Source organism: Dermacentor andersoni, chromosome 3 (genome assembly GCF_023375885.2).
Source record: "Dermacentor andersoni chromosome 3, qqDerAnde1_hic_scaffold, whole genome shotgun sequence".
Classification (NCBI taxonomy): Eukaryota; Metazoa; Arthropoda; class Arachnida; order Ixodida; family Ixodidae; genus Dermacentor; species Dermacentor andersoni.
Genome location: NC_092816.1, coordinates 235,840,679 through 235,854,273, shown reverse-complemented (window position 1 = coordinate 235,854,273; position 13,595 = coordinate 235,840,679). Strand labels below are relative to the sequence as shown.

At 47.2% G+C, this 13,595-nt stretch overlaps 1 protein-coding gene across 3 annotated transcripts in view; it reads right to left on the bottom strand.

Moving 5' to 3' along the window:
- LOC126536973 (general transcription factor 3C polypeptide 3-like) overlaps window positions 1-13,595 on the bottom strand; it is a 312,777-nt gene that overhangs the window by 71,274 nt on the left and 227,908 nt on the right. For all 3 annotated transcript variants that reach the window (XM_055073144.2, XM_055073142.2, XM_050184056.2), the window contains exons 14-15: window positions 9,180-9,260; window positions 9,058-9,116 (exon numbers count right to left, since the gene is read on the bottom strand). In XM_055073144.2, the coding sequence (XP_054929119.1) occupies window positions 9,058-9,116; window positions 9,180-9,260 (140 nt within the window). The remainder of the gene's footprint in view (window positions 1-9,057; window positions 9,117-9,179; window positions 9,261-13,595) is intronic.

The following is a 13,595-nucleotide window of genomic DNA, read 5'->3' as shown; positions in this document are numbered from 1 at the left end:
ATCGGGATAACTGCTGCATCAGAAGTGGTGGAGTGTGCTTTACTTTACGGTCCACCGTCCTCTGACTCCCCGCTGAACCTCCTGGAGCTTCGATCAGGTCACCGATTGTGCCAGCTGTCCGCCAGTAAGTCGCAGGATGAGCCAACGGGCAGTTCTACTTCAACCATCTCGGCCTTGGCTACCCCAGCCTCTCCATATTGGATTATCAGTGGGCACCAGCGTGATCCCCATCTATTTGCTGGACTTCGCGGTGCAGACGTCGAGGATAGGTTGGACGACTACGACCGAGTGATTTCGGCTAACCGTTGGGACGATGCGTCCAAGTTACATCACTTTGCTTTTTATCTCACTGGAGTAGTGAAGACTTGCTTTTTCAACCATGAGGTTGATTTCACGAACTGGAGTGCTTTCAAACAGCAGCTCCGCCAAATTTTTGGCACACCGGCTGTTCGTTCTGCCCTCAAAAAAAAGACGCTCGACACTCGCAAGCAACTACTCTGGAAATCTTATACGTCGTACATTGAGGATGTGCTTACTCTTTGTCGACGCGTGAACACGGCCATGACCGAATCAGACAGGGTTCGCCACATCCTCAAAGGCATCAGAGCAGTCACTTTCGATGCCTTAGCCATCGAGAACCCTGCTACCATCGCTGATATCGTCGCTACTTGCCAGCGCCTCGACGAACCCGAATCAGTACGGTTGCAGCCAGACACCACTGCAAACACTACCGCCGCCGACCCCATGTTACGAGCAATGATCCGCGTCATATTTCGTGAAGAGCTACAGTATCTTGGCTTCGCCACAGGGCCTATGCCTTCTCATGTATCGGATACCAATGCGAGGCGTTGTCAAGGAGGAATTGGCGTCCATGGCTGGTGCAGCGTACACGGACCCTCTAACCCCTCGGGCCCCACCAACGTACGCACAAGTAGCCGCCGTTGCTCCAATCATCGTTCCACCGATGCCTCAAAAATCAACGCCGGCCCACACGGCTTCATGACTACCAGCGCACCTACCCAAACCAGCTATCCGCAGTGGCATCCTCCTTGTCACATCTGCAACTACTGCAGCTATCGTGGCCACATAGCATGTTTTTGCCGCAAGCGCCAGCAAGACGAGTGTCGCGGATATGACGCATATGAACGGGATGACTTTTCACCCGGAGCTACATTCCAACGTCTAGGGCGCTTCCATGACCAACGCCCTCCTTATGCTCCACCGCGCGGCCGCTCTCCATCACCTACTGTAGCATCTGAGACGGTTCCGACGTATCGTCCTGCAAGACGCCGCTCACTGTCACCCCTTTGCCGCTCTACGTCCCCACTTCGACCTGCTTCTCAATTCGCCGAGCGTCGTCCGGAAAACTGAATTATGCAGTTTTTGGAGGAAAAGCTGCATCGAACGACAGGACAGAAATTCCTCCATCGCGTCCGTGCAATATGATATTGGTTGTAGTAGAAGGTGTACAAGTCGAAGCTTTGATAGACACTGGTGCTAGTGTTTCAGTCATTTACCGTGCATTGTGTTCGCGCCTCCGGAAAGTTACGACCCCTTATTGATGGACCTACGCTACTCGCTGCTCAAGGGGCCTCCATTCGACCTATCGCCATGTGCACAGCTCGTATATCCATCGATGGACTTCTACATCACGTACAATTTACAGTGCTAAGTTTGTGTGCCCAGCAGCTCATATAGGGATGGGATTTTCTTTCTACGGCCTCCGCCTCCATCTGCTGCGGGCAACGCGTTCTCCACATGACCGACACGACCTATTCACTTCATGCAGATGACACCCAATGTTACTTGCTTGCTGCAGAAGATACCGCGCTACCACCTCGCCATCAAAGCATTGTTATTATCACGTCTGATGTGATTGACTGCGTTGACGTGCTCGTATTACCATCTGCACGCTGTCTCACAAGAGGGATAGCCTTTGCATCACGGCTGGTTCGGTTTGATCATGGCTCTGCACTTCTCTGCGCTACAAACCCGACATCCGAAAAGATTCTCAGCCCTAAAGGCACTACATTGGCTTGCGCCACTGAATCGGAGTCTATCTCTGTGGTTTCCTTTAAGGCAGCTTGATCCGAAATTCCTTGTACTGGACAGGCCACATCTCCTTCAGCTCTTGCACCTGCCATCAGTTCCAACCTGACACCTTCGCAGTCACAACAGTTGCTTGCTTTGCTCCAAAAACATGAAGCTTCGTTTGACGTGCATTCATCTTCGTTGGGAAAAACTTCGATTACAACCCATCGGATAGAGACAGATGGCACATCCATCATGTGCCGAAGACCGTATCGCGTATCGCTAGCCAAGAGGAAAGTCATTGACGAGAACGTCACCGACATGCTCCAACGGAACATAATACGCCCCTCTGCTAGCCCTTGGTCATCCCCCGTTGTTTTGATTCGTAAACAAGACGGCTCTGTTCAATTTTGTATCGACTACCGAGCACTTAACAAGACCACACGGAAGGATGTATACCCTATGCCGCGAATAGACGATGCCTTGGATTCCCTGCAGGGTGCCGAGAACTTCTCCAGCATCGATCTGTGTTCCGGCTACTGGCAGATAACTATGCATGAGGACAATAAAGAGAAAACAGTGTTTTCGACACCAGATGGGCTCTACGAGTTTAATGTCATGCCATTCAGCCTCTGCAATGTGCCCGCAACGTTCGAGCGCATGATTGACACCGTTCTTTGTGGCCTGAAGTGGAAGACTTGCCTGTGCTATCTGGACGATATTGTTGTTTTCTCGTCAACCTTCTCTCAGCACCTGCAACGTCTGGATGAAGTTCTCACATGCCTTAGCAACGCTGGACTTCAGCTAAACACCAAGAAATGCCATTTTGTGAGCAAGACGATCAAGGTATTAGGTCACATTGTGAGCAAAGACGGCATTCGTCCAGATCCTGACAAGGTTTCAGCAGTTCGGCACTTCCCTTGTCCCGAAAAGACCAAAGATTTGCGAAGTTTCTTAGGCCTCGCTTCCTATTTTCGCCGATTCATACGAGACTTCACTTCAATAGCGTAACCTCTGCACAAATTACTGGGTTCTAATGTTCCCTTTGTGTGGTCTCCCGAATGTGAATCTGCGTTAGCCCACCTGAAGTGCGCTCTCACATTTGAACCAGTACTACGCCATTTTGATGAAGCTGCTCCTACCCTCCTGCACACTACCCTCCTGCCTCCTGGATGCTAGTGGTCACGGCATTGGTGGCATTCTCGTACAGCAAGACGACACTTTAGGTGAGAGGGTCGTCGCGTACGCAAGTCGCGTTCTCACAAACGCCAAAAAGAATTACATTATCACGGAGCAGGAATGCCTAGCTATCGTTTGGTCTGTGCAGAAGTTTCTACCTTATCTTCACAGCCGCCATTTCACCATAGTTACAGACCATCATGCATTATGCTCACTTTCGACGCTGAAGAACTTGTCTGGACGACTTGGTCGGTGGATCCTTCGTCTGCAAGAATATGACTTTACTATTACCTACAAGTGCGGAAAAAAACACCAGGATGCAGATGCGCTTTCTCGCTGTCCGCTTCCTATGACACCATGCAATGGACCTCCAGCTACCATCCGTGACAAGCTTTCGCATGACCCCTCTTCACATGCTTTCTCGTTGGCCACTGTAGAGGAGATGCCTACGCACGACAACAGATTCTTCCAATTTCAGCAACTTGCAGACTCTTACTGTCGGCGCATCATAGACCACCTTCAAGGAGCTTAACGCCCGCCTTCGTCGACAGCTGACGCAATTTAAGATTGACAACTGCGTCCTGTACCGTCATGTCTATCATCCTGACGGTCTACGCTGGGTTCCTGTCCTGCCACGCTCTCTACGTGCTCATGTCCTGCAGGCTTCTCACGACGACATGACTGCTGGTCACCTTGGTTTCAAGAAAACCTATGACCGCATTTTAAAGGTCGCTTCTACTGGCCTAGCTTGTCTGCCAGTGTAGCGAGGTATGTGGCTTCCTGCGCCCTATGTCAGCGTCGAAAGCTCCCTACATCAGCTCCAAGCGGACAACTGCAACCGGTTCCGTGTCCGTCGCAACCATTTGAAGTCGTTGGCATTGACCTGTATGGTCCTCCTCCTGTGACTCTCACCAGTAAACGATGGATTGTGACAGCCGTTGAAAACTTGACATGCTACGCCGAAACAGCTTGTGTGAGTTCTGCCTCAATGTCTGAAGCTGCTGCATTCGTACTTCAAGCCTTAATACTGCGTCACGGTGCTCCTCGCGTCCTCCTGAGCGACCGTGGAAAAGCACTCCTCTCGCAACTAGTAGACGAAGTACTCAGAGCCTCCGGAACCACCAACAAGACTACCTCCAGTTACCATCCGGAAACCAACGGCCTAACAGAGCGATTTCATCGCACGCTGTCCGACATGCTAGCTATGTACATCGAGCCAGATCACAGAAACTGGGATGCAATTTTGCCATTCGTGACTTTTGCGCACAATACTGCTGTTCAACGCACGACCGGTTACTCGCCGTTTTACTTTGTCTATGGTCGTTCGCCCTCTTCCTGCCTTGACGTCTCTTTCTTTGCGCCAACTGTTGATCGATGCCCATCCTCCTGTGAGGAATATGTGTCCCGCATTCTGCGTTGTCGCCAGCTCGCTCGCATCAACACCGAAGCACGGCAACAGGACCGCAAGCAGCATTACGACGCCTCTCATCGCGTTGTGTGCTTCCGCCCTGGCGAGGAAGTTCTACTTGGGACACCAGTTCGTACTCCTGGCTTGTGTGACAAGTTTCAGCTTCGGTTCATCGGCCCCTACAAAGTCTTGGAGCAGACTTCTCCAGTGAACTATCGCGTGGAACGAGTTATTGTTCCAAATGACCGCCGTTGCCGCGCTGCTGAGGTTGTCCACGTTTCCCGTAGGAAGCCTTTCACGAGGCATTCGCCGCCCCTTTTAATTGCGGCCAGGATGGCCGCTCTCGCGTGAGGGGACATTAGTGTGGGCATTTACAAGCTACACTTTGTCATCTGTACATGATCATCATCATGTGGGGTTCATATGGCGTTCTTCTTGATCATCGCTTGTGGGGCTTGCTCTTGTGTGATCCATTCTTTGGGCGTGGTCGGTTCGCCGCATCTCTGACATGTAATAAACGTCGGGATAACTGCTGCATCACATCACGAAAAAAAAGAAAAATTGTGTTCGGCGCGTTCGGCTTGCTCCGCCGACCGTCATTTTTGTTTGGTGTCCCGCACTGTTACAGAGGCAGCCGCCTGTTTGTTCACCTGTTGTCATCCTGCAGCAAATGTGGGATGAGAAAAAAATTTTTTTCTTTTCGCGGGAAATTTAACACACGTAATGATCGCACCCCTGAATCTGAAGCAATTTTTTTAACAAAAAAATGTGATCATTATGCGAGCAGATACGGTATATCTTGCCAAAAGGAGTGCGTAACTGTTGCGGAAAAAGGAGAGCAAGATTAAGCCACTTGCACATGTTGATGTTACTGTAACGCACAGTAGTTTGTCATTTTGATGTAGTGCTAAATTTTAAATTTTTGTTCAAAATATTACGTCAGTGCATGCGCAATAAAGCTCCTGGTAGTCTCAAAATAAACTCAGTTGCAAATGGGCGTCTTTCCTGTCTTGTGTCTTTTTTTCACGACAATTCTGCACTCCTCTTTGGAAGATATAGAATATGTTGGTGTTCCTTGTACAAGTTCAGAATTTAAATACGAGTACAAAAGTAAATTATACAGAACTACTTTTATTCCTGAAGTTAGCCGATATGTAACGCGACCTACTGTGTCTATGATTTTGAGCTCGTTTTCTGATTGTCCTACTTATCAATTTTTCTCCTAATTTTGCTTGTTTTCATTCTTTATTTTGTGAACATGACTGACTTGCGGGCTCACGACATGCCTTGGCACATGCTCAGAAATAACTGTTTCTTTATCACTGAAGCTCATGGAAGGTTGATGCATAACTCTGGAATGGAAGGGGCCAAGGAAGTTTTGCAGCAGCTCTGGGAGCAGCAAATTTGGCACTATGGAGCAGGTTTGGAGGATGAATTGTCCATTTCGGAGCAGTAAATATGTGTGTTGGAGCCACTTGATAAAGGTCAAAATGAGTGAAATATAGGCAGATGCGCAAAAGGTGTTCTTTATTTGGATTTGCAGAACGCTATTAGGTCGTGGCAAAACAGTTCTGCGGGAGCCCGCTAGGCGAGCAAAATTCATGACAAGAAAAACTTATCCACCTGACTGAAGCTACAAAGGAAACTAGTACCAGTTTCTCAGAAACCCCCATTTTAACTAGCCCACCGAGTGCGCCAACTAAATGTGGCCAAGAAAAAAAATAACCAGGGGCTTTCTGTGAACAGTGCCCGCTACACATTGATAGGCTACTGTTAATTCCAGTTGAGTTGTTTTTGTTTTTATTGTGAACAAGCAAGTAACATTTAATCTTAAGGCGTTAACAACGAGGTGCCAATGCAAAGGTTGTGGAATACATCGAGAAATGACCGATAACAGCATATATAGCAACTTAGGTCTTGTGTGGTCCCTTTTTTCAGACAAAAACAAAAAGCCAAAGAGAACAAGAAAAAGCCTGCGTAATTATGAAAAAAAAACAAAACAAAAAATCCACGTGACATTGTGTCCCCACACCAGTAATAAAAGCGGTCTATGACAGAAACGCCATCACCTAGCAAGCTGACTATATCACAAATGTTTAAACCGATGCAGTCTTGCATCTGTTCGAAAGTGAACCATTACAAGAGTGCGCTACTTCACGTTTGACAAGGACCGAATATTCGCACCAAAAAGTGCGGACTCTCGTTCCCAGTGCCCTGATTTGACGAGGTTTGCATGAAGATCGATGCAATTTTTGGTGTACAGAAGCATTGTCACAGCCACGGCATATTTCTAAAAAATTTGATCTGTTTATTACACTGCCTTTTCTTTTCCTTCAAAAAGGTCTTCAAGAATCCAAGGTCGCTTTGAATGCTGTTATTGGTAATTTCTCAACGTCATAAAATTTTCTGGCAGAGGAATTCCACAGGGTTGGGTTCTCTCACCCACCTTGTCCAATGTGGCGATGGACAAGGTAGGGTAATTTTGAATAAAAAAAGGTTTGTTATATCCATATAAAGGAAAACTTTTGCTTAACTACAGTGACACTTTAGAAGCATAGACTACTATAGAAATTTCAAGAATTACGATCACTTTGTCTTTACATCCATTACCTTATCATAAGAAGGTCTGAGTGCACCAATAAAAACTGTGGGAGCAAATTAATATCATCGTGTTCTAGAACTGCGTCATTCTCACAAGCTGTTTTCACGCACTTCAGCTTGCTGTGCTTGTTTGATTACAGGCAGTATAGAAAAAGTTGCCAGTGTCCAGCTTCAAGATGCAGTCGAGAAGCAATGCCCTGTGTGCTGCACATCACTTGGCTGGGGTGTCCACAGCTTTGCACCCTAACTATGTTTAACTCTCATGCTGGACAAGGGCCCCTTTAAGAGAGCAGCTCTAAAAGCTTGCCTCGTGCGGTCTGGACTACTTAGGCTGTACACAATCCAGTAGTATCAAGCCATGCTTGGCACCATAGCTGCAGTGTCCTCGCAGGCATGGCAAATGAGTGGTTTTCAATGGGTGTTGAATCAGACTAGCTGGAGAACAGTTACAGGGCTTGCCATGGTCATCAAGAATCTCATAGAAGCTTTCATACAGAGGTTTCTCAGGCTTCAAGAAATTTCTGCAACGAAGTTGAAAGAAACCTGTCTACCATGCCACAATTTGCAACAAGAAAGGTGTAGTAATCAGTGTTGCCACATTAGCGGTTTTCCCGCTGAACTTTGTGCTTTTTCTGCGCAGCCTAGCGGGAAAATTTATTCCCTTGCGGGCAGCAGTTTTTTTTCTTTGGTTTTTTTGTAATGGTGGATTTTTCTGGTGGGACAAAAAGTTGAATTTTTCGAGAATAATCAGTGCTTCCCTCGTCCGGGACATGCCTATTTGGAAGCAAGAGGGGAATAAAATCATGATGCACAAACAGTGTGCTTTGCGTTTCTGCCACCCTTACTGTACGGACTGGTCTCCCCAGCAGTGGCAAATGCTGCTTCCATTACATGCTGCCCAAGCGCGTTGTTCTCAACATTGGCTAGAATAAGGTCTATGGGGTCAGCCATGGCACCAGCCCAGCCATGCCAGCAAATGCAGAGAATGAGCATCCATACCAAGATGAAACAGAGGACATTTTCCTTCAATTTTATTGACTACACGGTAGTTCAACCTGTTTTCTGGCTAGTAATTGTAGCCCAGAGAAGCATCTTTCTTTTTTTTTTGTTTTGTTTTGCAACATGTTTCCGCACTTCACTGTAGCACAAAAAAGTGATTATTAATATTGAAAATTTATATTTTTATATTAGCAAATGAAAGAAAGAATCTTTTCTGCTCGTTGCAACTGTTTCTTCAACTGTGTTTTATGTAGACACCACAAAAGTTTTGAACATGATTGGATTGTTGTCAGCATTTAGTGCGGTTTTAGTGGACTTTGGGGGCTTGCATCACGGGTTTTAGAGCTTTTTGGTTTCTCGACTTGCGTGTTTTTATTCCTGGTTGGCAACACTGTTAGTAATTGCCTGGCTAACACCGCTAACAATACAGACAGAGGTACTGTCAATGGCTAACAAAAAAAAAACACGAAACTGTTTTTGTGCTTATGACAATTCAACAGCAAACAAAAACGAGAAAAGTGTCAGCCACTATAAAAACTGAAATGTTGTTTACCAATTGTTATTTAGTATGAAGAAATCCAACACCCACATGCCTGTCCCAACTAGGTCAAGTTGGGAGTCAGGAAATTCACTGAAAAGACGAGACGCTTGGCAACCCTGGCCACTTTAGGAGAGTGCTATATATTGGCCGCATTCTTTTTCTGCGAGCGTCTCGCGATACAAATGTGGATGTGGTACCCAGATTTACAAAGACGAAACTTTGCTGGGAGGCTGCCCTATATCAACAGTAGAAAATGAAGCTGTGTGGCCTCAACACTGTGGTCTGGAATGTCACGTACCTCGTAAAAGCACTGGTACAGCTCATTCACCGAGACACCGCTGTCCGCTGTGAGCCAGTCTGCGTGTCGAGATGGTGGTCAGTTCCCTCACCGTTGGTCGAGCAAATCAACACCACACTCACTGAATGGGCTGAAGCTGCGCTGCTGGTGCAGTTCTCGCAAAGCCTCCGTGCGACCCCGGAAGGTGCTGGTTGAAAACATGGCTGCAACAAACATGGCACAGTCATCACCATTTAATCCACATTAAGTCATTAATTTCACAGCATCTGCAGTGTACAACTGCATTCTTGCCAATTTGATTTACTTTGTGAATGCTGTGAAAGAGGCCCTCTGCGACAATGCTGCTGTTGCTGCTGCAGCAGCAGCAGGGCGGTTCCGAGTGGCACTGCAGCTGAAGCGGCACGGTTCTTTATCGAGAACATTGTGGTGCTCCGGCAGTCGTCATAACCGACAAAGGAACCACATTCACAGCCGAGCTTTTGCGCGTTGTGCTCACACTCAATGGCACAGCGCATAGGAAGACAACAGCCTTTCACCCACAAACGAATGGGCTTACAGAACGCCTCAACAACACTATTGCAAACATGCTTAGCATGTATGTCAATGCGGAGCACAAGAATTGGGACAAAATATTGCCATACATCACATTCGCATATAATACGGTATGCCAGAAAACAACTAAAATGACGCCGTTTGGTTTGATCCGTGGTCGAGAAGTCACTATGATGCGTGATGCTATGCATCCTCATGACTACAATGATTCACATGAAGATGCCACAGAATTCACTGAGCACGCCAAGGAAGCACGACAGATTGCGCGCGTCAGAATAACTACACAGCAAGAACGTGACGCCCTACGATACAATCTCCACCACCAATTCGTCACTTGTACACCCGGGGAAAGGGTCGGGGTTTGGCATCCGGCATGATGCCGAGGCCTCTCTGAGACACTTCTATGCAGATACTTCGGACCATAGAAGGTTCTGCGCCATATTAGCGACGTGAATTACAAGGTCATGGGTGACAGTTCATGCTGCTCCAAACGGCGTCAACAGGTGCCAGAGGTAGTCCACGTGGTCCGCGTAAAGCCGGATCTTCCTGAATGATGTGGTTCCCGACAAGCTGTTCATCGAGTATAACGGGTACCATTTCATGAGCATCGGGACGATATGCGCTTTAGAGGGAGGGCAATGCCGCATCACTATACTTGTGCCACTTACACCCTGGCGACGACACAGATGATGACAGGACCACTTAAGAGTACGAGTATGATAAAGAAAATACAAAGATGTTCTTTTGTGCTGGCCTGCATCCTGCAGGTCTTTTTCGAGTACAACACAATACTGCTACTTGCCGCAATAAAGCCCCTGTGCTTTGTGACCTGCAACAATATTTTATGGTATTGTTTGGGACGAGTCAGGTATTTTCTAAGCCATGTATGTAAAAGCGAATTCCTTTTTGTTTGTAATGCCGCCTGCTGCACTTTCACACATTTCGTCTCTACACGCAGTATTCCTATAAGCTCTAAATACCAAAATGACACATACTTGTAATTTACTTTGTTCAGCTGATGCCGTCTGGTGGAGCTTCATAAGGGAACTACTGCTGCTTACCTGGTGCCACAACGTTGGATGAAAGCTCAAAAAGCCCAAAATGAGCATTTATATAAAGCGAAACAAACATTTCCTGTGACGCGTTTGAGGTGACACACGCATTTGATGTAGCTAATTATGAGGCATAGCATCCCTGATTCGATAGCGACTGGGGTGGCTAGACACGCCAGTAAGCAGATGGATGTGTCCCCGTGCATACACTGCTTGTGGTTTTTTTGGATGAGCGAGGTGAACTGCATTTCCCTACCTTTCTGCCCTACTCGTTTTAAGTGCTGTTCAAGCTTGTTGAAAATGTTGAGTGTACCTGGCCATTTTCACGGTCGCCTGCTTACTTGCTTACATGCAGTTTAGAACCACAATGTTATAACAATTTGGAAATAGTGCTACACATTGCTACCTACCGTGATCGGCAGAATCCGTCTACCCCGGATAATTCAAGTGAGTTTTTAGACATGTAGAGTGCTCTGAGCTGGTCCTCTGCACCATAAGGTGGCTTTGCCGCCAACAGGGTTATCTGACTGAGCTATCATAGTTGCTCAGTTGCTATAGTCAGAATTCAAATAGTCTGGCTTTTTTTCTTTTTTGAGTGTGTTCCATTTGTAGCTATGTGTCTGAGGCGGGGGCGTGGCGCTGAGGTAGAACATTGGGCTTCTAACCTGAAGGTCGCAAGTTCGAATCCCCCTCTCCAGGCTTGGAGTGGTGCCTCACACCGAGAGCCAGTGGGGCTATACTAGTCCAGGTGAAACCAATACAGGAAGGCCCAGGAACCCTCAATAAAAGACACTCCCTCACGAGAACAGGAATTGACCTTCCTGATGCAATATTCGGCCACTACCTCCCAAATGACTCATTCGATCAACCAATGGCCCTCAGTCCCCCGCAGCTGTGGAACAGCTGACCAAGGCAGTGGCATCAGACCTACAATGCAGCAGAGGGTGCTAAGAATCTCTGGACCCGGACAGGCCACCAATTGAAGCTGAACCCGGCAACGATCAACACACAAATCCTCCCGAGTGAAGCTAGCTTAGCAGGACTCTTTGAGGAACTATCAGGCATTGCGTGGGATATTATTGGTCTTAATGAGGTTAGAAAAACTGGTGAGGCTTACACAGTGCTGACTAATGGCTACGTCCTCTGCTACAGAGGACTGCCAGATAAGAAGCAGTATGGGGTAGGATTCCTAATCCACAAGGGCATCGCAGGCAACATTGACAAATTCTACAGCATTAATGAGAGGGTAGCAGTAGTCGTAATAAAGTTAAATAGGAGGTGATGAATAAAGGTAGTACAAGCCTAAGCTCCAACCTCCAGTCACGATGATGAAGAAATAGAACAGTTTTATTAAGATGTTGAATTAGCGAATGGAAAAGTGCAAAATCAATATACATTACTGTAGTCATGGGCGACTTCAATGGAGAAGTGGGGGAAATGCAGGCTGGTGAACAAGTAATTGGCAACTATGGCATCAATTCTAGGAATACTACAGGAGAGATTTTGGTATAATCCGGGAAAGCAATAAGGTCCGAATAAAGAATACCTTCTTCGGGAAACGTAGCAACAGGAAGTGGACCTGGAAAAGCCCTAGCGGAGAAACAAGAAATGAAATAGATTTCATACGTTCTGGCGATCCCAGCATAGTGCAGGATGTATAAGTGTTAGGTAGGGTAAAGTGCAGTGATCATAGGTTAGTGAGGTCTAGGATTTACCTCAGTATGAAGTACCTCAGTATCGGCAACGGCATGCATTGACGATGATCAGTGGGTGGATCAGCCATGTTCCATTTTGGCGGCGAGTCAAGCGACGTTGAGAAACTGCGTGGCCAGGAACGACTTCAACACAACCAACAAAAACGAACACGAGCGATTGAGCTGTTCGCAGAACTGCACCTTATGAGGAGCCAGCAAGCAACATGCGAGCAATCTGCTTGCGGCGCAGTTGGCGCAGTCAATTTGTGTTTCAGAGGATGAGGCAGCGTAGAGCTGTGGGCACAGCCCATTCATGTTCGGAGGGGTGGAAGGGCGATGGGAGAGAGCTGCGTGGAGATGGCTGGAAAATGAGCGCGCGGCAGCTGTTGGAACCGTGGCCCATTGTGCAGCGGCTCGAATTTCTTGTTTTCTTTTCAAGGATTTTTCATTTCACTACCCTTCAGCTTGGACACCCAGCAGCCAGACTTCATCATTATAACCAATAATGCAGCATCAGGACATTATAGTAAGTGGGTTATTTCACCATGGAAAACATACGAAAATCGACGGTGCAGCAGCTTCTCATTGTTATAACTGATACATTGTTAAGACTGGTATCGTTATAAGTGGGTTCAACTGTATACATGAGCAGGTAAGGAGCACAGCATGCAATCTGTGCTGCTTATTGCAAAGAGCTGCATCGCACCACTGAAACCACTGACTCTAGCTAGGCTAGAGCTTATGCCTGCTCTGCTAGTGGCACAACTGTACCGTTTCATAACCAAGAACTGCGACCTTGGGTCAGCGAAGTCCCTCTTTGGTTTCAGGTAACTCTATGCTGGATATAGGGGGGCCCCGTCCAAGCAGAAGCCGCACAACACATGAATCCACATGTATGCAATAGGAAACCACATGCATGCAATAGTGTGCAAGAAATTCGCGACGTCTCGGATCTGTCACACTGGCGCTTTTGTCCAGGTAAAGAAAACTTTGCGGATCTGCTTACTGGAGGGATCCCAGCCTACATGCTAAAGTCAGAGGACTGGTGGATTATGCACCCAACTTCCTCGACACAGTTTGACTAGAAAGAAGACGCAACAATCACAGACATTCCAGAGAAGGATGAAACAGTTAAAACAACATACACAGAGCCTCCTGAAGTACCTGTTATCAATATAGAACACTTCACCAACTGGGTTAGATTGGTGCAAACTACAGCATAGGTGGTCCACTATGTGAA